Here is a 25,316-nt window from a genome sequence, read left to right on the forward strand (position 1 = left end):
CTAAGGCACGAACTGTCTTCGCTAGCTCGAACGCTGAGATCGTGGGTTCGAATCCCACTCAAGGCAGGATGTCTGTGTGCGTTTATTCTGTGTTTGTGTTGTCCTGTGTATAGGTAGCGGCCTTGCGACGGGCTGCTCACTCGTCCAAGTAGTGCTACCGTCTGTATAAAAAAAAAAGATCGCAAAATTGAAGAAGAGGCCAGGCCCGAAGAAAGGGCTGTAGCGTCATTAATGAATGAATTAAATCGCCCAGTCCTTCGGTTTGTCACTAGGGCAGTCTCACTGGGCTAATTAGTGTAGTCAGTGAGTGAGTCGTGAGGGAAATTGATGATTAATTGGATAGTTGATTTAGTTAATGAATTAGTTACTGCATTTGTATGTAACATATCTGTTCGTGTGAGAATGTGTATGAAATGAGTCGACAGGACTCGAGAAGGGCACGAAGCGAGTGGTCCTGTCTCTTTACAAATCTACATAATGTTCAGTAAATAGCTAGTCTTGCCGACAAGAAAGTGGAATTGATGTCTCTCTTAGGGGAGCAAGTGACGCTAGGTGAGTCGTGAATCTGATAGGCAGAAGTGTCGCGCCATTGCTCACGACACATACATAAACTGTGACTGGTGCATCGTGTCTCTGTCTCTCACAGGAGAGACGATTACTAAGTAACCCTGCCTCACAGGCGGAAATTATGGTATTTGTCACTTTATTGCCGAGGACTTGTGCCGTATTGGAGTGGGGATGCCCTGCTCGATCAAGCGTGCCGCAAATAGGCTTATAGATCCATTCGTCCAAAAAAAGAGATGAACATTTATTTGTCATTTATTTAACTACGGTTCCAGTTATCCGTATACTTAACTAATTAAGCACCACGCCTTGAAAACGTTTGGGCGAGCGAAGCATAGCTCCACAATTTTTAACCTCGGCACTAGATGGAGGTGAGTGATCATCACGCCTCTGCCTCTTTACCCCGGGGTAAACAGTCGCAGGACCCATTGTAAGGGAGGCTGGGTTGACCCCAGAGCCGGTCTGGACGTTGTGGAGGAGAGAAAGAAGTCTCTTGCCTTCACCGAGAATCGAATCCCGACTCCTCGGCCATCCAGCCTGTAGCCTAGTCGCTATACCGACTGAGCTATCCCGGCTCACAAGGTATAGTGTTAGTAGCTTGTACCGTATGGCGTGGATATGATGTGTCTCCTTCTGCAGGAAGTGATTATGATGGCACCAGTCTTACCGGAGCCTTGGAATGATTTCCAAGGGATTACTCACGACTTGTGACTTAATGGGAATGATTCTCGATTAATCATGAGTCAGTTGGAAGAGATTAATGACGATTTGTGACTTAAGGACGTAGTGATGCCTGGTGAGTCATTAGTGTCCCTGGCGGCCGGAAGTGGTTGGTGACTGATCCTGTCTTGCAGTAAACAGGAGGCTGCAGTGAGAAATGAGTACTGACTTTGTCTTGCAGGAGGAAGTGATCCAGAATGGGTCCGAGCAGATCGTGGATGGAGAGATCGAGACTGCAGCCCAGACACCAGAAGCAGAGAGTACGATAACAGAAGAGAAAGAAAAGGAGGATACCAAGACAAAGAAAGAGAAGAAAGAAAAAGTGAAGAAGAAATGGTCCTTCCGGTCCATCAGTTTCTCCAGGAAAGACAAGAGCAAGCCACCACGTGAGGACAAGAATGGTGACGTCACCAAGGAGGAGGTTGTTGAGGTGAGTGTAGTGATCTGAATTTCTTTTTCATAGTTTATCACAGGGCTGACCTAGTAGCGACTGGTGAGCTGTGTGCATCCTGCGAGTTGGTCTTTATGTGTCCTGCAAGAGTGTCCTTTCAGTCCCCATAATATATGTTAATACTGGCTCAGAATTATTAGTATTAATTTATGATTAAGAGTATATGTAATATGCATGTATTGTAGCAGACATTGAGTGGATGATTTTCAAGTAGTGTGAGTCTAGCAATGCTGTCTGATAGCTTTATTATGCTCTGACTTACTGCTACCCCGGTGAGTGTTAATATACCTACCCTTTTAGAAGAGTGTGTTCGTCCACATTGCTCACACTGAAATCAGCTGAGTTGGTGTGTTCTCAAATTTGTCAGAAGCAAGTTCTTTAGCTGTTTCTTAACAATGTTTACTAACATTATGATATATTAGATATAAAAACATATTTTTGAATTTTATGGCCCAGTTATTCACATGCTTGTGCTTCATGATTTTGGAAGAATATGTTTTTATAATGCAATCAGCAGGTAGGTACCAAAGGTATATCTTATTTCAAAAGATCCTTGAAGTTGCATCGTTATCAGATAGATTGTCACATCATCATTTTCAAGTAATTGTACGGTGGGAACCAAAGTCACTGTACCAGAGATCTTACTAAATGTGTAGAATGTGTCTTCTGCAAGGTTGCCAGCTTAAAGTATGATGTATCCTCAGAGATGTTTTAGACGAAGTATACACAGTGGCCACCGGTCACGGTAGCCGAGCGGTCTAAGGCACTGTCTTCGCTCGTTTGGAAGCCAGGATCACGGGTTCGAATCCCACTCAGGGCACGGATGTTTAGTGTGCGTGCGTGCATTCGGCATTAAATCTCTGTGTATAAGTGATACTGATGTTCTATATATTCTGAAGCTTTTAGTTTTCTGGGATGTTAGATGTGACGGATTTATAATGAGTGGATTCCGAATTGTTCTAGCTATGGTATATAACATTTAGGAATTACTGAGTTTTTGGACTTGTATGTCATCCGATATTGCGGCCTCCGTAGTCTAGAGGTAACGTTCCCACCTCATGACTCGTGGTACGCGGGTTCAAATACCCGGCGGATGTCGTCGAATTTTTAAGGGCGGAAAAATTCAGGGAACAAGTCCTCCGGGAGGGACTTTAAGCTGTGTGTCCCGTGTCGTAACTTTACGGCACGTAAAAGAACCTCATATCCCCAAAGGGGATCACTGAGCCAAATTCCAGGACGTTTCCCGCCCAACAATAGCNCTCTAAGGCCTCTGAGAGATGGGGGAAGCATTATAGATACCGCTAAGCAAGTGGCCGAACTCGCTTGCTCGGCGGGACTGATGGTACGCACCATTTATCGGTAGGGTATAAAGACTGGTAGAATATCATAGAGGGAAGCACAACAGATCAAACTGGTCGCGGTGCATTGGCAAACCCACCCTCTCTAAATAACTAATCATCCGATATTAAGGAACACAGCATTTGGGAAACTGAATCTGTTTACGTCCTTGGATGCATGGGTGGGAAGCACCTAGTTTGTTGGATCTGTTTAGAAGGAACTAACCTCCATAACTGAACCAATGATAGAAGAGATTCTGATAATCCTGAGTGCTATAATGAGTAGTATAATATTTCTCAATGTTTGTATCATCCCCCCATCAGGAATAAAAGCATAACGTTCAGATGGACATGCTGTAATAGTTGAAAATTTAATCTCATTACAGTACCAAGTGATTATATTTGTTACTCTGTACATACACCGTTATATGTCACTGGCAGTCGTTAGTTTACCAAGTTCTGTAAAAGTCGGCGTAATTGCGAGTTTGAGTAAAAAGGGCAAGATATCTCTCAGAATATACTCGTAACTTGATGTGTATGGAGGGAGTGTAGGTAGCAGTAAAATGTTAGAATGCTGTATACTGGACACGTGCTGAGGAAGTTCCCAAACCATAAGGAACTTTGTTTTGTTAGTCCGCCTGATTTTTTATATGATGAGCCGCTGGATTTGATTGTTACATTTTAATTTCATGTGAAGTAGAAGTAGGCTACTTGGCCAGTGCGGACCACGTTAAATAATAAGTTTTGAGGTTTTTACGATTGTTCAGATTGTTTGTGGATGCCGATGTATCGGAAGAACAGGCCTCAATTGATACAAAATTCGTAAGATGGAAGCAGGATGTTCCTCAGAAACGTCGGTATCCGCCTGCAAGACTACACGGTGCCACAACCCTGATAATCAGTTTAATCCTAGAACCATCTGTTGCTAAATTTCGTCTGGATCCGTGGAGTAGTCACGCAAAGGAAACTTGCAATTAGACATGCAGTCCAAGTCTAACCTGGATACAACACAGAAATAGGCTCCCTTAGTATTCCCATACAGAAAGAAAAGATGTGAGAGTGCATGTTTACCCTATGTCTACCCCACAGCTGTGTCCCACATGTGTCGGAGTTCAACTGATTTGTTTTCAAATAAAGCTCAAGGCATTATGGGTTAGGCCCTTCTTCAACCGTGCTTTTTACCAGGTGATTGAATGCCAGAGATTTGTCACCGGTTTCCAGTAAACAACTGGTGACAGGTTTTCGCAAGAGTTATGGAGAAGACCCAAGCAGGCAATTTCAGCTCAGCACTTTCAAAACAAATACAAGTAGGATCCAAAAACAACCATTGTGAGTGGAAAATGCATATGATAATGAGCATCGTATGGCCGTGTTTAACATACCGGTTTTGTAGTTGGGAGGCCCGTTGTTCGAAAGTCCCGTACAGTCGGCTATCCAGAGGCGCCTCCAGGATTGAGGGAAGGTTTTTGACCAGGGGGCCTGCATTGCTAGGAATCTTTCTACAGACCAGCTCAGGGGCTCATACAGTATCATGGGTAAGTAGAGGTATCCCTGTAACAGGCCCATAGGGTTGTGAGACGTTGAGGTTCCCACATTTTCTAGACAATCGGCTCACAAATGGCGGCAAGGTTGTCAGCCTTACGCGTCGGCCGCCCTTAACTCCCCACGAATATTTCTGGTACACATTTCTGTTAGAGGCTGAGTCGACCCCAGGGCCATAGTGCGGCTGGAAGGATTAGGTAAATTGGGGGGGGGGGAACCACCTCGGGGTTCGATCCCGCGACCTACCAGCTTGTAGCATAGTGCCTCAACCATCTACGCTACCGCATGCTACAAATTGAATTTTCATAGACTGTAAAGTGACAGCATAAAGCTGCAGGTCACTTCCATCCAGTGCCTAAGTTAAGAATGTTTGAAGCTTCATCCCCAGCCCATCGTACGGCTTCGTGGAGTGAGGGTTATAGGTCGCGTCGTTTTCGGCCTGTGAACTGTATGATTTCGAACGTCGGAGCAAGGCACTAAATGTTTGCTGGAAGGAATGGCAGCAGGCCATGTACAGGACATTCCAAGTAAAATGAAACATTACCTTGGTATATAACACAGAAGAATCGATTTCATATCGCTGCACATCGCAAGAAAATTAACACAGCAGGAAATATTAGCTAATTTTATCTTCTTCGCTACTGTCTTTAGTCCTATTCCAGTTCTTCCACTCCTGACAGACCTTCGCTTTCTGACATGTAACTTTATTCATCACTGCTGTCGCGGGTATCCACTTAATTATCTTAAATTATATTACGTTCCGTTATGTCTTCGATTATGTCCTCATACCCTTAATAAAGTTGTTATAGGTGGTCTAGTGGTCAGAGTTCCTGGCTACAGATCCAGAAGTCCAGGTTCGATTCCCGGCGCTACCAGATTTTCTGAGAAGTAGTGTGCATGAAACGGGGTCAACTCAGCCTCGTGAGAATAATTGAGGAGCTATTTCAAGGAAATAGCGGCTCCGGTCTAGAAAACGGAAATTAATGGCCTTGGGAATTCGTTGCGCTGACCGCGCGACACACACTATCCGCTAAAGCTGGCACCAACTTCGCCGACAAGTGGCGGTCGCTCTGTCGGTATAGTTCACTTGCGGACTAAAATCACGGAATTTATTTGCAGTTCTTCTACACGCTGACATACTCGTATATTCTCCCATTTTTTTTAGCCCAGTTTCTACGAATCTCTGGCGACGCAGCTCCTCGACTTCCTTTGCTTTTCGTTGTTTTGAATCTGTCTAAATGAGATCAATGGAGTTTGAATCGGGATGGTACTGCGGAAGTCTCAGCTCAGTATGATAAAATCTCATCACACATGAAATTTGTGCTTGGCGTATTTAATTTGATTATATCGTACAATTGAGCTTTCGCCGTGTTGCAAAATGGCATGTTTCTTTCCAATAGCCAGGCTTCCATTTCGCTGTCCCTTGAGATACGTAGGTCGTACCGAAAGTCATGAGCAACTTTTTGCATGCAACCTGGGAACAGCAGACGAAAGAGAGTACGGTGGTAGGTGGAACCAGCTGTTGTGTTAACCTTGAATGTCTAGTGACGTCAATAGCTTGCATCACGTGACCAGTATCACTCCTAACAAAATGGCCGACAACCATATGTCGTTTCGCCAGCGTGCTGTCATCGAATTTCTTGTGAAAGAGGAAATCCCTGCTGCAGAAATTCACCAGAGACTTCAGCATGCTTATGGAAGTGTGTGCATGGGTGCGAGCAGTGTTCGAAGATGGGTGAAACATTTTAAAGATGGCAACACCAGCATCGAAGATGAGTCTCGGAGCGGTCGTCCTCGAACAGCCTCAACTGAACGCAACAAGGAAAGAGTGGATGAGATCATTCAAGATGACAGGCGTGTTACTTTGGACACAATAGCCCGAGAACTTGGAATAGAGTAAAGTGCAATACAGGAGATGACTGAAAGCTTGGGCTATAGGAAAGTTTGTGCTCGTTGGGTCCCGCGGTTATTGACCGAAGACCACAAAGCCATCACCTCAGAACTGCTGCAGAGATATCGACACGAAGGCGATGATTTTTTTGCTCTGTATTGTGACAGGTGACGAAAGCTGGTTTCACCATTTCGAACCTGAAACGAAACGGCATAGTATGGAATGGCACCATTTGCATTCTCCATCAAAAAGGAAGGCAAAAACAGTGCCATTAGCTGCGAAGGTGATGAGCACAGTCTTCTGGGATGCAGAGGGGTTTATTCTGGCTGAATTCCTGGAACCTGGGCAAACCATCAATGCTGCTCGTTATGCCCAGACGCTGCAGCTCCATCGTGCATTGCACGATAAGCGTCCGGGACGAAACATCATCATCCTGCATGACAACGCTCCCCCCACATTGGAAGCTAATGCAAAGATGGGGTGGGAAGTTCTTCCACACCCCTCTTATAGCCCTGACCTGGCACCCTCAGACTATCATCTTTTCGGATTTGTGAAGGATCAGCTGCGTGGACAACGTTTTGAGACAAGGGAGGAAGTTCAGAAAGCAGTGCGTCAGTGTCTTCGGATGGCTGGAACGGAATTTTACAGAAGGGGAATTTTCAAACTCCCAGAACGCTGGGAGAAATGTGTACAAAGAAGTGACGATTATGTGGAAACATAAAGAAAGGTCTGTTGATTGAGGTGGTGTATTTGGTTTGTCAGTAATAAAGCATGTTACTTTACAAAAAAATGTTGCTCGTGACTTTCAGTACTACCCTCGTAGTTGTCGGCGGTTTGCCTGTCCGAATATTACGGTAAGAGGCTGTGTCGATGACAAGATATGATATATGCTGGCACCAACAAACCGAAATCCAATTCTTCAGTCTGTTACGGCTGCCACGAATATAACATGATTGGGCGTCTGTCGACTTTGTACTTCAGTAGTGCAGGTTGCTATTATACACATTTCATTGGGAATTCTTGTTTCTCCTGTCGTCTTCCACCTGAATCCCTTTGCCTTAAGAGACGGAAGATGTCAACGATAAAACTCCGTGGCCCATAATCCGCAAGCGCACTATACCGACCGAACGACCGCTTTTTGTCGGCGAAGTTGGTGCCAACTTTGGCGGGTAGAGGGTGTCACGTGGTCAGCGCAACGGATCCCCACGGCCGTTAATCTCGGTTTTCTAGACCGGAGCCGCTATTTCCTTGAAATAGCTCCTCAGTTATCCTCACGAGGCTGAATGAACCCCGTTCCAGACTCACTACTTCTCAGAAAATCTGGTAGCGCCGGGAATCGAACCAGGGGTATCTGGATGTGTAGCCAGGAACTACCACTAGACCACAGAGGCGGTCAGATATCAACGATAAATTTCAAAATAGCCTGGAGTCGAACCGGTACCTCGCAGATGAGTCAGAAGCGTTGAACAGCGCCGTTCTTTAATAAACACTACCTATTCACGGGACATCGCGGTATAGAAGCTGAGAACATGAGCTGTATCTCCATTCTCACTATGCCTATATGCTTTAATGTAATGCCTAAGCTAAGATAAGATAAGTCTTCTAAATGTGTACCGTGACGTTTGTAGATGTGAGGAATGTGTTCCAGTTCATGTTGGCCGTACAGCGTTAACATGGCGACGAGCAAACAGTGTTAAGTCCCGTAAATATAATTTAGCCGTGTCAATACAGCTACCAGCGTTCCAGGCATAATGCGAATTGCGTTATAGTGCAGATAAAGTAAGGTATAGGTAAAGTTGTCCCTTGTGGTTACCTAATTAAGCACTACACCATGAACGCGTATGGGTGAGTGGATGTATAGATCCACATTTTCTTGACCTCGGTATTAGTTGAAGGTACCCATTGTTTACAACGTTGGGTGGACCCCAGAACCGGTCTGGGCAATGTGGAGAACAGAAAATTCTTGACTCTACCGGGACTCGAACTCTGACTCCTCTGTCGGCCAGCCCGTAGCCAGGTTATAATGCAGATATTTCTGTCTTTCATTACATCTCCCTAATTCTTCTCATTGAGTACATAAAATTAGTTATGTCCGTCTGTCAACTGGTTACATGTGCTATTGGAGGCAAAGCAGAACTGTCGAGCTTTCATTTTGGTTCGTACCGCATGAATCGTTCTTCATATCAGATTTCTCAAAATTGTGCCCATCGTACACTTGGTACAGAACATAAGATGATGCTTGTACTGATTAACAGAATACAAAGAAAATGTTATGCATGTATGTGACTGACACCTTTCGTGTCAATGTCGCCAGCAGTTCAGGGTGTCAAGAGCCAGTTGTCACTGCATGCTGTGAAGCCGCACCAGAAACAATTCACTCCATTTTCTTAAACTGCCGAAAATGTTTGTAAGTTCGCCTTGGCCTAAGTGGCGCATAACATATTTCTGTGACAACTTTATCAAAACTTCTCTGTTGTCTACATACTGATGAAACGTCCTGTTTGCTGTGATTTGGGCACGCGTATTATCACCACCGTTGATTAGCTGTGTCAATAGTAGACTTTCATTTGCAGTAAATTAACATGATGACCAAAAGGGAAAAAATCCTCGCTGAGTGTGTATTTGGAAAATGCGTATATACAAGATTGAGTGTACATAGTAACTTAAGCAGTTTCCCTGACCTTGGTACTAAGCAGTGATTTTTGTCCGAAAGCTTGTGAGTTATGTATTGAAAAGCTGGACGGTCTCAGAAACCTAAGGTTCTACAAGCGAATGCTAGGATATTGCGTTGAAATGATCTCGGACTACACAGGTCGTGATTGGATGTCGGTAACACTGGCCTGTGAATTCGTATATAATGGGGGGGGGGACTTCCTCTCTTTGCGGTTGTCTGCATTTCTTCCGTCTGGCTGAAGACTTGGTCATCCAGACTGTCTGCGCCATCCGATTCGGATAACTGATAAATCATTTTTCTGGTTTGATCGATGAGTGCTGACGTGACGTGCATTTTATTCATTTGCTTCGATTTCACGAAGAGAATTTTATGAGAATCTTTAATTTATAATGGTCCTAAACCTCTTACAGATGGTCAGTCGCGGCTGCGTGGGGACGTTTTCTAGAACCACCTCCCTGTTTACAGCAGGAGTACAGCGTCATGCGCACGCGTAATACACGGACCGTATTTTGAATTATGGACCGCCTCTGTGATCTAGCGGTCAGAATTCCTCGCCACAGATCCAGAGGTCCCGGGTTCGATTCCCGGCGCTACAAGATTTTCTGAGAAGTAGTGAGTCTGAAACAGGGTCCACTCAGCCTCGTGAGGATAATTGAGGACCTACTTTCATGGAAAAGTAGTGGCTCCGGTCTATAAAACAGAGATTAACTGCCGTGGGGATCCGTTGCCTGACCACGTGACACCCTCTATCCGCAAAAGTTGGCACTAACTTCGCCGACAAGCGGCGGTCGCTCGGTCGGCTTCCGGACTAGAACAACGGAGTTTGTAGCTCCACAGGCCTGTACCCACTGTACCTCAGCGGTCTGCATGGAAACCTCACTTCATGTACTGCTCCCCATTTTCACAAATGAGGCTGTGCAAGACTGAGCCGTGGTGGTATAAGTGATGTATGTATGTCTAGTAATATGGCGGAAATGCCACTAGGTGTCAGTGTTGGGGTTGGGTTTAGATTTTATTAAAGCTTCAAAAGGTCGAAGTAACCACTTGAGTTAACTTATGCATGTGTTATAAAATTCGAGGGCGGTTTAACGGCTTTTGGGTCCTGTGTAGCGTCGAATTGTGTGATGAATTGGATAATATGTGGAGAGGACAGATTATGGCGTATTTTAAGGTACTACTGCAACATTTGCGTGCTGGAAGTGGGGAGCATCAGATCACAGACGGGGTAGTTGCTCTTCGTTCCGACGTTTGAACTTGGGACCTCCGATAAACAAAACTTGAATGACTACCAGTACATCGCAATCATGGGCGTGATAATATTTAACGTGTGATTTAACTTGCGACTGTCTTTGTATTCAGACTCTTTTGCGGCGAGGGTTTGATTCTTCGTAGAGGCGTGGAATTATTTATCTTCAGCCAATATCCAGTTCCGGGACTCTTTCCCCATCATTACCGGGGCATGAGGCTGACCTGACCACTCCTCTCCACATAGTCTCGTGACCTGAAACACTGGAATTCTTGCCTCAATGCCCCTGTACGTCCTCATAACGACGTTGAGACAGGGATAACTTCCCATTTGCCTTCACGTATATGTACTGAAGGGATTATGTGACAAAAATCTGATAAACTAGCCCCCCTCCATCCCCCAGAGTCCGTATGTTGCTGCGTGTTAAAGAGAGGATAGTAATCCCCACACCGCGATTCGAGGGTGTGACGAGTGGTGGCATGATATGATGCATATTTTCACGACGTTTCGGAAACTGGATCTGTTTCCGCCCTCAGGTGAGGTAAAACATCTATTCTGTTGGGTCCCTTAGAAAGAGCTAGCCTCAATCGTCCAGTTTCCGAAACGTCGTGTTTTTTCTTAATTATCTTAAAAACCAGGACGATGGATAAAGTCCGAAAACCCAATATCTCTGTGTGTTATACACCATCGTCAGAATCCTGTAGTAACTACTTAGATGCATATTTTGCTTAGTTAGTATATTGCAGTTGCATACAATCGAAGGGCGCGCCGTTTGTAGGTCAGAGACCGGCCATGTTCACTGGAATACGTGGTATAATAATCCTTAATTGTTTCGTACTGGGGCCCTTTAATCCACGTATAACCATCGGACCATGGGCTGTCGAGACTGTAGTGGTTTTCTGAAGGAAAATAAAACTGATCTTGTAGTATAGTATTTTAATTTTTAAGTAACCCTTAATGTTCCTGTGTTTAAATCGATTTTAGGCTCTTGAGTTTACACTTTTTGCTGAATGGTAATTTCCTAATAGAAACATACATTTGCTACCAAAGCCACCAAGCTATTAGGCTGTTGATGGTAATGGGAGGAATTCGAAATTGAAGGGCATATTTACACAAGAGAATTGCGAAGTGAACAAGAGAGCGTAGAAGTTGACAGCCGTGGCCTGACGAAGGCATGCAGTGCCAGTACCTGTAGTCTGACACTGGCCAGCTTATAATGAATTAAATTTATTTAAAAGGCCCCATCGCGATAGATCGGTCCATTTTACCAATTGGGGCTGTGTAATGTAGCCTGTAATTTTAACAATTTGCGATCGAATAAGTTCAGTTCATCCCATAACGCCTTTCTTCTTTTTAACGATGGCTTAGTATAGTCTAGCGGCAGATGAAAAACTGGTATCTATTTCAGGGAGCGGGGCTAATGAAGCGGCCGTGACATCTGTTAAAGCGTGTGCTTTTATGTTTTATGGATTTAGGAAGCAGCAGTGCCAACGATTGCACCACAAACAGACTTCCGTGGTTTTAGTCCGCAACCGAATGACAGCTGTTTGTCGGCGAAGTTAGTGCCAACTTTTGCGGATAGAGGGTGTCACGTGTTCGGCGCAACGGATCCCCACGGCCGTTAGTCTCGGGTTTCTAGACCGGAGCCGCTACTTCATCCAAGTAGCTCCTCAGTTATCCTCACGAGGCTGAGTGCACTCCGTTCCAGACCCAGTACTTCTCAGAAAATCTGGTAGCGCCGGGAATCTAACCCGGACCTCTGGATCTGTAGCCAGGAACTCTGACCACTAGACCACAGAGGCGATCGATTTCACCACATCCACGAACATAATGTTCACAGTGAGGTATATTATTTCCAGCCGCCTTTGTACTCGGACGATAAAATGAACACGAAATGAGGGTGTCAGTGCGTATTTTTCTCTTCGAAGCTACCAAATGAATTAAAAATATATTTTTTGTTTGAAAAAAGTTTTTTGTCGATTTTAGCTTTGTTCCAGGGGGCATGCGGTAGCGTAGTTGGTTGAGACACTATGCTACCAGCCGGAAGGTCGCGGGTTCAAGTCCCGATGAGGTCATTGGATTTTTTCAATTGACGTAATCCTTCCAGCCACACTATGGCCCTGGGTCGACTCAGACTCTTAACAGAAATGAGTACCAGGAATTTTCTTGGAATATTCTTGGGGGTAAAGGGCGGCCGGCGCGTAGGGCTGACAACCTTGCCGCCATCTATGAGCCGATTGTCTAGAAAATGTGGGAACCTCAACATCTCACAACCCTATGGGTTTCCACGGCCTTTTACAGGGAAACCTTTACTTTACTTCGTTTTCTTCCGTATCGGCGCAATATTGGCACGCGTGGTGATGAGAAATGCATACATATTGTGCTCCTTGAAGGGAAGAGACCTGCGTGCTGTTGGAATGAAGTATGTGATAGTAAGCTTGTGGATTGAATACTTGTGACTCATGATAGGTCAATTAGCGGGCCCTTGTGAACATGATAATGAACGTGTTCCGTAAAAGGAGATGTTTTGATGAGCTGAGCTTCTCAAGAAAGGCTTGATTAATACAGTTGTAGTTTAATTAAAACCCGTGCTTTATGTCTGAAGCTAAAACTCAATTTTATACAGTTTATGAACAAGAAAGAAGGCCCAGCGGCCAGAAACTGGTTGCGTTTATTTGAAACACTTCCGTTATGGTGAGTATTTACGATTGTATTACGTAGCGTAGCAGTATATGTAGATTTGTGTTCACAATAAATGAACATCTAGACCAGCGAGGATCCAGCATCGGAGAGAAAAAGCGTGCTTATCCAACGAGGGTTCCTGTAGGGCATATCTCGTGTCTAGTTTTCTTGCGCGTGGCTTACAGGCAGCGGACGTGTGGCCTTACAGGGGCTGAGGACGTAAGTGGCATTCAAATTTTAAACAACCGGAAGTTGAATCACGGGCCGATGGATCCTCGACTCGCATTGATATCAGACTCCAGCATTGCAGGGTTGCAAATTAGCTCGGCCTCCTACACACGGTCATCGCTTAACTCACTGTCACTGGCTTCTTTCATCAAAAACACGGCGATTCAGTCCCGGTCGGTAAGTTTCATTTAATACATGACAAATAAATTGTAGAAGCCGGTAGAGGCGCAGTCGATTTAGCGACTGGCTACGGGCTGAACGGCCAGGGGTCAGAGTTTAGGTCCCTGTGGGGTCAAGAATTTCTCTTGTTCACGTCGTCCAGGCCAGTTCTGGGGTCCACCCAGCCCTCTGTCTCGGGGGGTAAAGCGACCCGGGTGTGAAGATGATCTGTCACATGTAACTATTGCCTAGGTCAAGAAAACTTGGATCTATACATCAGCTTCCCCATGCGCCTTCATGGCGTAGCGTTTAATAAGTTAAGCACAGGGACGACTTTAAATTTTCCAAATAAATTGTTTTATTGACTCATTTTTAATATCAACATGCTGTAGATTTTAGTGGGCACAATTTTAATGTCACCATTTTATGTGAATTCAGATGTAGCAAGTAACTAGTTCCAGTTAACTAGAAGTGTACAAAGTCTTGAGTGCAGTAGCTGTTTCGTCTATCATACCGAGACACGCTGAGCTCTGGCCGTGCGGGAGAGAGAGGTGTGTGTGTGTGGGGGGGGGGGGGTGATGTGTGAGATAAGTCACGTTACGAATTTCGCCTACAAGAAGTTCAAAATTGTGTACACATCGCGTAGTGCACTGAACTCTGTACAGGTGCCCACTTTCAGGGCGGCAGGGTTCTAATCATAGTGATGTGCCAGCCATAAGCAGGACTCCTTCCTGTGTTCAGATCTCGACTGTAACAGTGTTGGCAGCATTGCCCAGCGCCTCGTGCTACTTGAACCTTTGTACTTTTGGGGAAATGTATTATCATTGGGATAATTTACATAACGCTTGTAAATAACTGATTCAGAAACCACTGTTGTATGGTGACGGTAAAGGAAGGCGAAGTTGTCCCTGTGCTTAACTAATTAAGCCATGAAGGCGTATGAGCGAGTGCATGTATAAATCCACATTTTCTTTACCTGGGCACTAGCTGGATGTGAGTGGTCAGCTTCACGCTCCTGCCGTTTTACCCCCGGGTAAAGAGCCTCCGGTACCCATTGGATATGAAGATGGGTGGACCACAGAGCCGGTCTGGACGACGTGGAGAAAATTCTTGACGCTATCGGGACTCGAAATCCGACCCCTCGGTCGTCCAGCTCGTAGCTAGTCGCTATCCCGGCTCCTCGAACCATTGTTGTGGAACACAAAATGTTTACGTGGATTTACATAGGGGTGAAACGGGGCTACATACCCACCTTCAAGATACGTGAGGCATGTAAACTACAGACTGGACATACCGTCTGTCCGTAGAATGTACAAGACCTAGTGAAAATACAGAACATTAAAATTAAACATGTACTATATATCCAGCTAGTCGGTAATTTGAATGCCGAAAATAATTTAAGAGCCGTCTGAATATTTGGAATCATTGTATGAATTGATCAAAACAACAGTCCCAGCGTACTGCAGTTTGCGGGAACCCGGAGAATCGCGTAGTGAACCCCTTACATCCAGTACGAGTCTCTGATTGAATATCAAGAGGATTGGCTGCCCATCGGAAACTTGTATGAACGGGTCTTCATTTTTCTGAAGTAAATTAACATAACCTAAATTGTAAGCATGTTGTTAAGACGGGATATATTTCATATCTACTGGGCTTCCTGTACGACCACCAATCTGGACGGCGTATGGAGCACACCTAGTCCGCTGTACAGTGCGTACTGGGAGCACAATAGCAAGAGCATGAAGCTGATCAGTGCCTCAAATGCGAGGGTCTGCTAGGGGGGGGGGGGTCGTTGCCTATATGCCCCGTCTCCCTTTGAAGGCTTGGTGCTTAAGCATATCCCACGTTTGTTAATCTACACCAACCCTATCTAAGAAATGTTTCAGATAAAAGTTTGAGGTCTCAATAAGAATGCGTGCACATTGTGTGTGTGTGTTAAATTTGATGAAAGATCGATTTGAGTATCGTGTTAAAAGAGCAGAACTGTGGTCTCATACGAACCAAATTAGCTGGACAAGCTTTATGAGACCTCACATACCGAATTCCATCAATTTCGATAAGCTGTTTCGTAGATGAAACTTGCGGGCATGGTCTTCACACTTGCTTTCAGTCCCTAGAAGCGTGTTTATGCGAGAGAAAACACTTCAGATGTGAAATAACCAGGCTCGCGGATAGCAGGGAATGGAGGTTACAGGCTCAGTCCACCAGTCTGTGCCATCTCGAGCTATATGAAAAGTTTTGTTCTTATGACAGAATTTGTGTAGAAAATAAATACTTGATGACTGAAGTGACAGGCTTAGCGCGCTGTGAACACTGAAGGAAATGAACAGTCGGTGTTGGAAAGGTGAACAGTATCGGCAGCAACGTGAGTTTGTGCAATGAAATAGATTTCGTTGTGCCATGGATCGGAAGAAAACCATAATTCTGGATTATGGTATAGAGATCTCTTGAATGGCTGATGCCAGAGATGGGAGGGTGATTAGGGGTAATAGGTTGTGAGGATGGGAGGGGAGAATGGGGGTCGTGGCCAATGGCTGGCGTTGGTTTTAGTGGTATTTGATCTTATTGCTTATGTTCACGCCTTGAGCATACATGTAACCCGATATCAATTCAGCGGTTGTATATTTTTCAGAAGGCTAAGTGATCGAGGTTTTTCTCAGTAACATGTCGTGTGATCGTGCAGCGAGGGATGCTGTCGTTGCCATGGTTACCGCCGGGTGTCTGGCATCGATCGCCAGGCAGCACCCTCGCTCTGCACGGGGGTGAACACCCTGCACCGTTCTACCGGACTGCCTCGGAGTGTAGGTACTATAAATGCCTATCATGCCGATCAAGGAACAAGACGTCAGGATTTTGTTATTTGTGTTTATATAACAGCTTATTTCCGTTGTTTAAAAATTTCAATGTGGCTTGAGCTGTCGAGATGAGGTACGAATGAGCCTTGTGACAGGAGATGTGCATCAAAGCCAATCGGAGAATACGAATACGGTTTCAAGGCGATGTATCCCGTTCACAGCATGGAGTTGGCAAAGAACAGAATATAAATCCGTATTTTTAAGAGCAAACTTAGGGCGCATGTGAACAGGATTCTAAGGATGTTTTGCCTAATAGAGAGGAGGCAACACGAGATTCGAGAAAATTAGACAGTAAATAATTTTCATAAGTGTATTCTTCTCGTAATGTTATTAGTGTAATTAAATGGAGTCTAGAAATGCACACGAAGTTTTGGGTTGGGTAACCTGGCGGAAAGAACAGCTTGTAAGACACGTAGTTGTAAATGATAGGAGTATATTAATAAGAAGATCCAAGAAGTATATTAGAAGGGTGTGGACTGCATTCATATGGTTCAGAATGTTAGGTTCTTGTGTTCACGGTAATGAACCTTCTGCTCCCATAGAATACAAATTTCTTGGCTAGGAACTTTCAGCTTATCAAGGACTATGTCTCATGGTCACTTCGAAGCTGATATACAAAATTTGTGGTTTACTTCGCATTAAAATGCAAATATATCGTCTGTGGTCGGTTGTGATTTGAAAATTGCTGAGCTCTCGTATGCCCAGACGGCGCTCATTTTTTTACCTCGATCCAGTTTTGACCAGAGGACTGGGTTGAGCCGTTACGTAACGTCACGCTGTTCATATAACGTTGTATGACAATTAACACGAACGACAAATTGAAAAGGTGTATGAACGGAAGTCGTCGTGGCCGATTTTAAGTTATCACTGCAGCATTTGCCTGGAACTGAGGGAAAGCCAGGTAAACCCCAGTCGAAAGAGAGCCACTCCCAAAGCTGAGACCCCTTTCATACGAAACAAACGTGCTGGCCATTATACCAGAGTGTTCTGCCTGCGTGTTACCCTGTCTGTACGTGCCAGTAAGTACAAATGTCTTGTTATTTCGAGTTGGCTGAGTTCGAAGAAACCAGTTTAAAATTCCGACTTCTTCAGTTTTGGTGCTAAGTCATTGTGTACACCTTTCGATGTCGTTTGCATTAATTTGTCGCTGCTTACCACCAGCAGTTTGTATCTTGGTCAGACCTACAGGCAGGCTCACGCAGCAAATTGCCGCATGCTGTCACCGAATGGACTTCAGTCCAGCCTATGTTTAATTTACGAGATTTCTTTTGATTTTCTGTTTGTGTGTTTTCGTTGTCAGTTAGTGTAACTTGTCCTGACGTCATCGTTCCGATAAGCTTGTTCCAACTCCAAACGTTATTCATAAACTGAGTCAGGCTGGACGGTGGGGGTTCGATTCCTGGCAAGGGTATGGATTCTTCACGAACACTGTGTCCAGCTGAACTTGACCTTGCCTATCCTGTGGGGAACGGCGTTAAGTCGGTCAGAGCATGAAGTTGACCACTTCTATCTGCTAATGAGTTCTAGCACGCGTGGACCTTTATCTTCACGCCTCCTATACACCTTCTTGGCGTGGTGCTTTGGCACACAGATACCATTTCCTGAATCACATTTTCTTTTTAATAAAATAAAAAAAAGTAAATCTATCCCTGTAACAGATCGTGGGGGCCCATAGGGTTGTGAGACGTCGAGGCTCCCACATTTTTTAGATAGTCGACCCACAGAAGGAGGTGAGATCAGCCTTGCGCGCCGGCCGGCCGCCCTATACCCCCAGGAAGATTCTTGGTACTCATTTCTGTTAGAGGTTGTATTGATCCCAGGGCAATAATACACCTTGAAGGATTACGTTAATTGAAAAATCCAGTGTTTCAGCGTTGTTAGCTTCATTATGCCTTTGATCCTATATTCTTATACGTGGTTCCAGAACATCAAGCTATTTCTTGCATCTGTATTGTATAGTCTGTCGCTTCATGCGTGCATCTCAGGGATCTAATTAGAAAACCTCCAAACAAAGTCAGTTTTTGAGAAATGGGATTAGGCAGTTTAGTAATCCTCGCAGCCACACCTACGTGTGCCAGGGGTAACAAACTGCGATCTACCCTTAAATCTCCCTTTCACTGCAGTGGTGGCTCCGTCTTTCAGCCCGATGGAGAATGACAAAACTTGTCACGAGCTAGTGCGACATCACTTCGCCGTGATGCTTACTGAATTTTTAGAATAAAATTTAAAATGTTCACATTTATCAACAGTGATAGATAAAATTTCTCTTAGGAACGTATCTGCTGCTTCCATCTTCATGGTAGAGGTGATAACATATGGCTCATTAGGTAATGGTAGGCAGGGTTCAAATTGCGTGAACAGGTTGTTGCCAGAAAGTGAAGAAAAGGCGTCCTAGGTGATTTGTTCTCCTTACGTACTGCCATATACTATCCACACTCTCTCTCTCCGTCCATCTTCATCTCTTCTCTGCGTTACAAACCAGAAGAAGAAACATGGACAAGTTTACATCTTTAAAAAGCCACAGTAGTTGTGTCCACAGCGCATGTCGTACACTAAGATAAATAACCCTACGTTCAGAGTGGAATGGTGCTCTGGTCCGGAAAGAGATGCGTCGCTTTTATCAGTAAAGTTGATAATTGTCATGTGCACTTTGATGTGCTGACCTTCGTGTTGTGACCATTGCCAGCACTTCTTATATTTGTTTCTTGTTCGTTCTGTGCATGAATTTGGTAAATGGATCCAGCAGTTCTCCTTCAGTGACCGCATACAGTTCTAAATAGAAGTTGAGATGAATATTCAAAAATATAATTTCAACCCTTGGCCATGTAAACGTGTTTAGACACTTCTGTTCAGCGTATGAACAGTTCCGCCTCTGGAACGGAAGTTGGCTTAGACTGATTTATTTATATATGAAGGTTGTTACCGAGCATGTTGTCTCAGTCGGTAACGCTTTTGAACTTATCTTCAGATAGTGCCCGATTCAGGTCCTTACACCGACTATCCTGATTGATGGTTTTCCTCATTCTCTAAACAAACGCTTGGGTGATTGTCTGAGTTACTGATTTACTGATAACAAAGAAAACTAATTCCATGGCCTGTAGTCCGCAAGCGAACTATAGCGACCGCCGCTTGTCGAAGTTAGTGGCAACTTTTGCCGATAAAGGGTGTCACCTGGTCAGCGCAACGGATCCCCATGGTCGTTAATTTAGGTTTGCTAGACCGGAGCCGCTATTTCCTTGAAATGACTCCTCAGTTATCCTCACGAGGATGAGTGGACCCCGTTTCAGACCCACTACTTCTCAGAAAATCTGGTAGCGCCGGGAATCGAACCCGGGACCTCTTGGTCTGTATGCAGGAACTCTGACCACTAGATCACAGAGGCGGTCGCTGATTTGCTAATAGCGCCGTTAAATGAGCCATAAAGAAGACCGTGAAAATGACAAGTGACCACTGTTCAGAATCGCTGTCTTGCGTTTCAGTCTGCTTGGTGAGACGACAGAAGTTGTGTATTTGAATGGAAAATCATCGTATTCCAGTGTGCGTTTCAAAGTAGTGAGGCCAGCAATCCAAGAACCATGTGGCACATTTCAAAAGTTAAAAATTCTGTAAGAACAAGAGAAACCCCATTTGATCTCTCCTCATGCCTGTCGTGTTTGAATGGGCCGTCGCAAGTCTTCCGTTATCTTCACATCCGATTAAGCATCATCTGTCTGTTAAATGTGTAATCATCCATGCAATGCGATTACAGTACTTTGTAATACCTATGTGAAAGAAAAAATTGATAGTAGACCGCATTCTATTGAATTCTTTAGCTGTCCGTATTAAGGTAAACTTGTCCCTGTGCTCAACGAATTAAGCACTACGCTATGAAGGCGTATGCGGGAGTGGATGTATAGATCCACATTTTCTTGTCCTCGGCACTAGCTGGAGGTGAGTGGTCAGCTTCACGCCCCTTCCGCTTTAACCCCAGGGAAAGAGCCCCCGGTACCCATTGGATAGGAGGTAGGGTAGACCCCAGAGCCGGTCTGGACGATTTGGAGAAGAGAAAATTCTTGACCCTACCGGAACTCGAACTCCGACCCCTCAGTCGTCCAGCCCGTAACCAGTCGCTGTACCGACAGCGTTATCCCGGCTTCTAGAGGTCCGTATTTATATGTTTCATTCCGGCGCCAGGGATCGACGTCTAGAGACTCGCATGGAGCAAGAAAGGTTAATTTTACATTTGGACCGGTTTATTGTTTGTTATTCTGTTACGTCATGGTGTATGTCAAGTGCAGTGTGGCAGAAGTACAACAGATTATTAACAGCAGCGAGAGAAAGCGGTTTTGGCGCATTTTATAGTGCTTGCCTGGAGGGCGTGATAGGGAACTCGAAAATGTTTTGTTAGGATAGCCTGTTCGCGGTCCGGGTTTGAACCTTGCACCTTCCGATTGTGATTCAGGCGGATTACCTTTTGCTGAACCGCCCAGCGCTCGTGGTGCTGATAATAAGCTCGATATACGTACTCATATAGCGTTAGACAAATCTCGGATTGGTGCTGCTGCCCAGAATTCAGAATGGTTGGTTCCATCCGTGTACCCAGGAAGAGAGAAAGCCAAAGTAGCACATGGCTCTTCGGAGGGGGGGGGGGTTGGTGGACAGTGGCTTGATTAATTCCAGGCTTGTAATGGATATTTCGTGTAGATTAATAATTTGGAATAACGGAACGAAACGGAAAGTTCGTCTGGAAGCTTCGCAGTACCAGCGCACCGTAAAGACGATACTTGAGAATGGAAACGTGCGTATTAAGGAATCAGTGACAGAATGGAATATTGATTAAACAAAGGATGTTGGTATCGCGCCATTTTTAGTGGATTGCCTTGGTTTATATCGAGCTAGAACAATGGGCAGGGCATCATTTGTTTTCGCTTTTTTTCTCGGTAACTTGATTTACCCATGTGTTTGCACAGAACGAATGTATAATTGAATGGCTACTTCTGCCCGTCTGATGTTCCACTCTGACTGAACACTTGTGTATCCAATTCGTCGATACCAAATTAACAAAGATGGAGAGTGCATTTGCAACAGGGAAATGGCGGAATAAAGCTCCTTAAAATTGGGGGTGGGAGTAAATTCAAAACTACTTTTACGGGGGTTTTCGTGGCAGATCTAAGTGGTCAGAGTTCCTGGCTACAGATCCAGAGGTTCCGGGTTCGATTCCCTGCGCTGCCAAATTTTCTGAGAAGTAGTGGGTTTGGAACGGGGTCCGCTCAGTCTCGTGAGGATACATAAGGAGCTACTTGAATGGAAAGATAGCGGCTCAGGTGTAGAAACCCGAAATTAAAGACCCTGAGGATTCGTTGCGCTAACCAAGCGACACCCTCTATCCACTAAAGTTGGCACTAACTTCGCCGACAGGCGACGCTCGTTCGGTCAGTATAGTTCGCTTGCGGACTACAGGCCACGGATTTTTTTTTTGAGTTACATAATTTCTGTGCGGGAAAGTGTCTCAAGAAAAGTTATAAAATTGCTTCTTTTAGGCTTTCACATTGGTTAACTGTTGGTGTTAGTGCGCTCCATAAAAGGCGACGAAGTGCACCAAAAGACCGTCAGCAATTGGTGTTCACCCATGCTTGCACAGTGCACCCGGTCTTCTCCCTGTTGGCACAGCCACGAGTCCCCACTCTCGCTCCCACTGTGTTTTTAACATAAACGTATATATATACAGAAACTTATCCACCCTGTACTCTTCTTTCCTGAAGATGGAGGCAGCATATACCTCCGTTTGCCCACATGGTGTAACTACGCAAGAACTGAACTAACGTCAGTATGACAGAGTTACAAATCTCACCAAGCAGATTTGTACATCATTTCAGGATTATCTCGGATAGGATCACGAAACATTTTCAAACCTAAACGATCATTATGTTTAGGAAGTCTTCTAGAAATTATGATATCCTGTTATGTAATACTGTTACTTGTCAGCGGTGTCTGATCCTGGCAGGGATGCTAATGAAACAGATTCTCACCTGTCCACAGACGAAGCAAAACTGCTCAGATCTGATACGCCACTGCGTACATTATAAATTACGAGCGACCTTCAGGGACTTGGAGAGCCGCGGGTTTATTGTCGAGACTTCCCCGAGAAAGGCATCTCCTCTTCAAGCGCAGTAACTCAAGGGCATATCAGTGCAATGCTGTTATAATGATGGCTACTGAAATAAACAGAATGTTGAAAACCGGCAGTTCGTGTAATGTGTTCGTGTTTGTGTAATGACGCTTATCAACTAAGAATGTATGTAGTGTTGAATGATGGCCGTACCAAATTCTTACGTACTTTCCTGACATTTTCCCGAAGGGTGAGAACCTCAGGGCAACCAATACAAGGTACAAACGGAGTATATATTCTGCATACGGAAACACAGCGTAAGGAGACATCGACCGAACATTGTTTCTGCTTTGTTCACGAATTTCCGATTCAAATTTTGGTCTCGAGACTGCGTTGGCATCACTGTTTCCCGCAAGATGGTGGCCTAGTGGCTTGTAATGATCCACGTGCACGCTCACACTCCTTCCGTCGTCTAATTTTGTATCCCCCCCCTTGACGCTGTATAGTGCCAAACAAGTGAAAATAAGTCTGTCGTGGCAAAGGTGTTGTGGAATGTCAGGCAGGCAGGTGCGAATCGCCGACCGTCAGTGAAATTGCCAAAATACATGCAGTTGTAGGAGTGGAATTATAAGCGCCAGGCCGTGCCAGATCGGACGCGACCTTCATAGTAAATACAGAAATTGCGCGGAAATACCTCAACCGTTGTCGGAGTCATGCTTACAGGAGGCCACAGAAACACCGGACGTGTTGCAGATAATGTACTGTTGGATGTACGGCACCGCAGTCATACATTCTATTATTGGCAGAGTTCTTCAACTGTGGCGCTACATACTAAGAAATTCTTTTAAACTGCAATTAGCGCAGAAGATATTGTAACGTGTTTCCTTACTGAAGACGCCGTTCAGATTGTTAATTGGTTTATTTAACAACCTACAAGTATCAGCTACAATTAATTTTAACAACGTTACACAATGTTACACTTTATAAACCCTACAACCAAATCTCTTCACACTATCACGATTCACTCGTTACAACTGAAATCAGTGACTGCTACAATTCAACTCACTCCTTACTGCTCACTGCTGGCTAGATTCCAACTCAACTCGTAGGCTGCTACCTTGAGAAATGTCTTCGGAGGTTGTGTAGTTCCCTTATGAAACCTCAGCCGGACAACGGGAAAACAGTTACGTAATAGGCACCACTGTTGTCTGACGCCGTGTTTGCCGATAGCCTAGGAGCGCTGTTGGGAGTTGTTTACGGCTATGTAGCAACTGCGGCGTCCCGTGTTACGTCACCGCTCCATGAGCAGCTCCATGATAAGGCGCAAGCCGGTCCAGGTGTACTACCAACATCCTCGACGTAGGGGTCCTCTGGATTCGGTATACCACATCATTTATCCGGGTCACTACTTTGTAAGGACCTTCCCACGATGCTTGTGGTTTCGGCGATTTCCCTTTCCTGCGAGTTGGGCGATAGAGCCAAACTCTGTCGCCTTCGTCGTAACCTGCGGAGTTGGCCAGTTTATCGTACCGAGTTTTCATTCGGTCACTGGAGATCTTCAGGTGTTGTCGGGCATAATCGTGGATGTCGTGCAGATGATCCACCAAGTCTGCTGCATAATCGGTCGTGGGTAGTTCTTTGTCTGGGGGTACCCCAAACAGCAGGTCGCAGGGTAGTCGTAGTTCTCGTCCGAACACCAGGCCAGCAGGGTTCAAGCCCGTAGTGTCCTGAGTGGATGCCCTATAAGCTAGGAGAAAGAGGGGTAACCTCTCCTTCCAGTCCCTTTGGTGGGATGCGACGACCTTCCGCAAGTGCTCCTCGATGGTCTTGACGTAGCGTTCCACCATGCCATCCGATTGTGGGTGCAAGGGTGTGGTGCGCGTCTTGCTCACTCCCAGGCGTTGCAAAACTTCTTTCAGTAGCTGAGACTCGAAGTTACGGCCTTGGTCACTGTGCAACTCCCGAGGTATGCCGAAGCGGCAGAAGAAGTTGGCAACCAGAACTTCCGCTATTGTCGACGTCTCCTGATTCGGAATGGCGTACACTTCCGGCCACTTGGTAAAGTAGTCCATAGCGATCAGTAAGTATCGGTTTCCTTGGTCGCTTCATGGGAAGGACCCTGCGATATCAATGGCTATTCTCTCTGTGGGAGCCCCGACATTATACTGGTGCATTTGCCCACGATTCTTGGTCCGCGGTCCCCAACTGGCTGCACGTGTGTCACACTGTCGACAGCATTTCTCAATATCGGATCTTGCTTGGAGCCGGTAGAATCTCTGCCGAACCTTATTCAGAGTTTTGTTGACACCGAAGTGACCTCCTGACGGTCCACCGTATAGTTCGCTCAGAACGTCCTTCACCCTGCTCCGAGGAATAATTATCTGAACTGCTTCTTCCGTTGGCGGATTCCCAGTCGCGCTCTAGTACGCCGTTTCTCACACGACCGATTTCCACTGGGCCCAGTAGCTTTTGTGCGTGGGACTACGATCCGCAATATCCTGCCATTTCGGTCCTTGGCCGTTTTCTAATTCCTGTAGAATAGGCCCTATGTCTGGGTCTTCTAGCTGTTCCTCTCTTATGGTAACCGGGTCCTAGCCGGCTGCCGGTAGGTTTCCAATAGCGCGTATTTGCTTTACATCTGCCCGTGTCTCAATTTTGTGGCAGTGCGCACATTGCCCTTAGCAGGGCCGTGTAGAAAGGGCTTCGGCGTTATGTCTCCGGCCTTGACGATGCTCAGAAGTAAAGTTGTACTCCTGTAGACGCTGTATCCAGCGCGCAGTTTGTCCTTCCAACTCATAAGCCAGGTAAGCGCAGAGTGGTTCGTTCGCAGATGGAACTGTTGTCCGTAGAGGTACTTGTGGAAATGTTCCAGTGACCTC

General features: G+C 45.4%; 1 protein-coding gene across 4 annotated transcripts in view; it reads left to right on the forward strand.

Moving 5' to 3' along the window:
- Positions 1-25,316, forward strand: part of LOC111863358 (A-kinase anchor protein 200) — an 86,264-nt gene that overhangs the window by 38,668 nt on the left and 22,280 nt on the right. For all 4 annotated transcript variants that reach the window (XM_023849614.2, XM_023849617.2, XM_023849615.2 and 1 more), the window contains one exon: positions 1,466-1,714. In XM_023849614.2, the coding sequence (XP_023705382.1) occupies positions 1,466-1,714 (249 nt within the window). The remainder of the gene's footprint in view (positions 1-1,465; positions 1,715-25,316) is intronic.

The sequence above is a fragment of the Cryptotermes secundus genome, unplaced genomic scaffold, assembly GCF_002891405.2.
Source record: "Cryptotermes secundus unplaced genomic scaffold, Csec_1.0 scaffold509, whole genome shotgun sequence".
NCBI lineage: Eukaryota > Metazoa > Arthropoda > Insecta > Blattodea > Kalotermitidae > Cryptotermes > Cryptotermes secundus.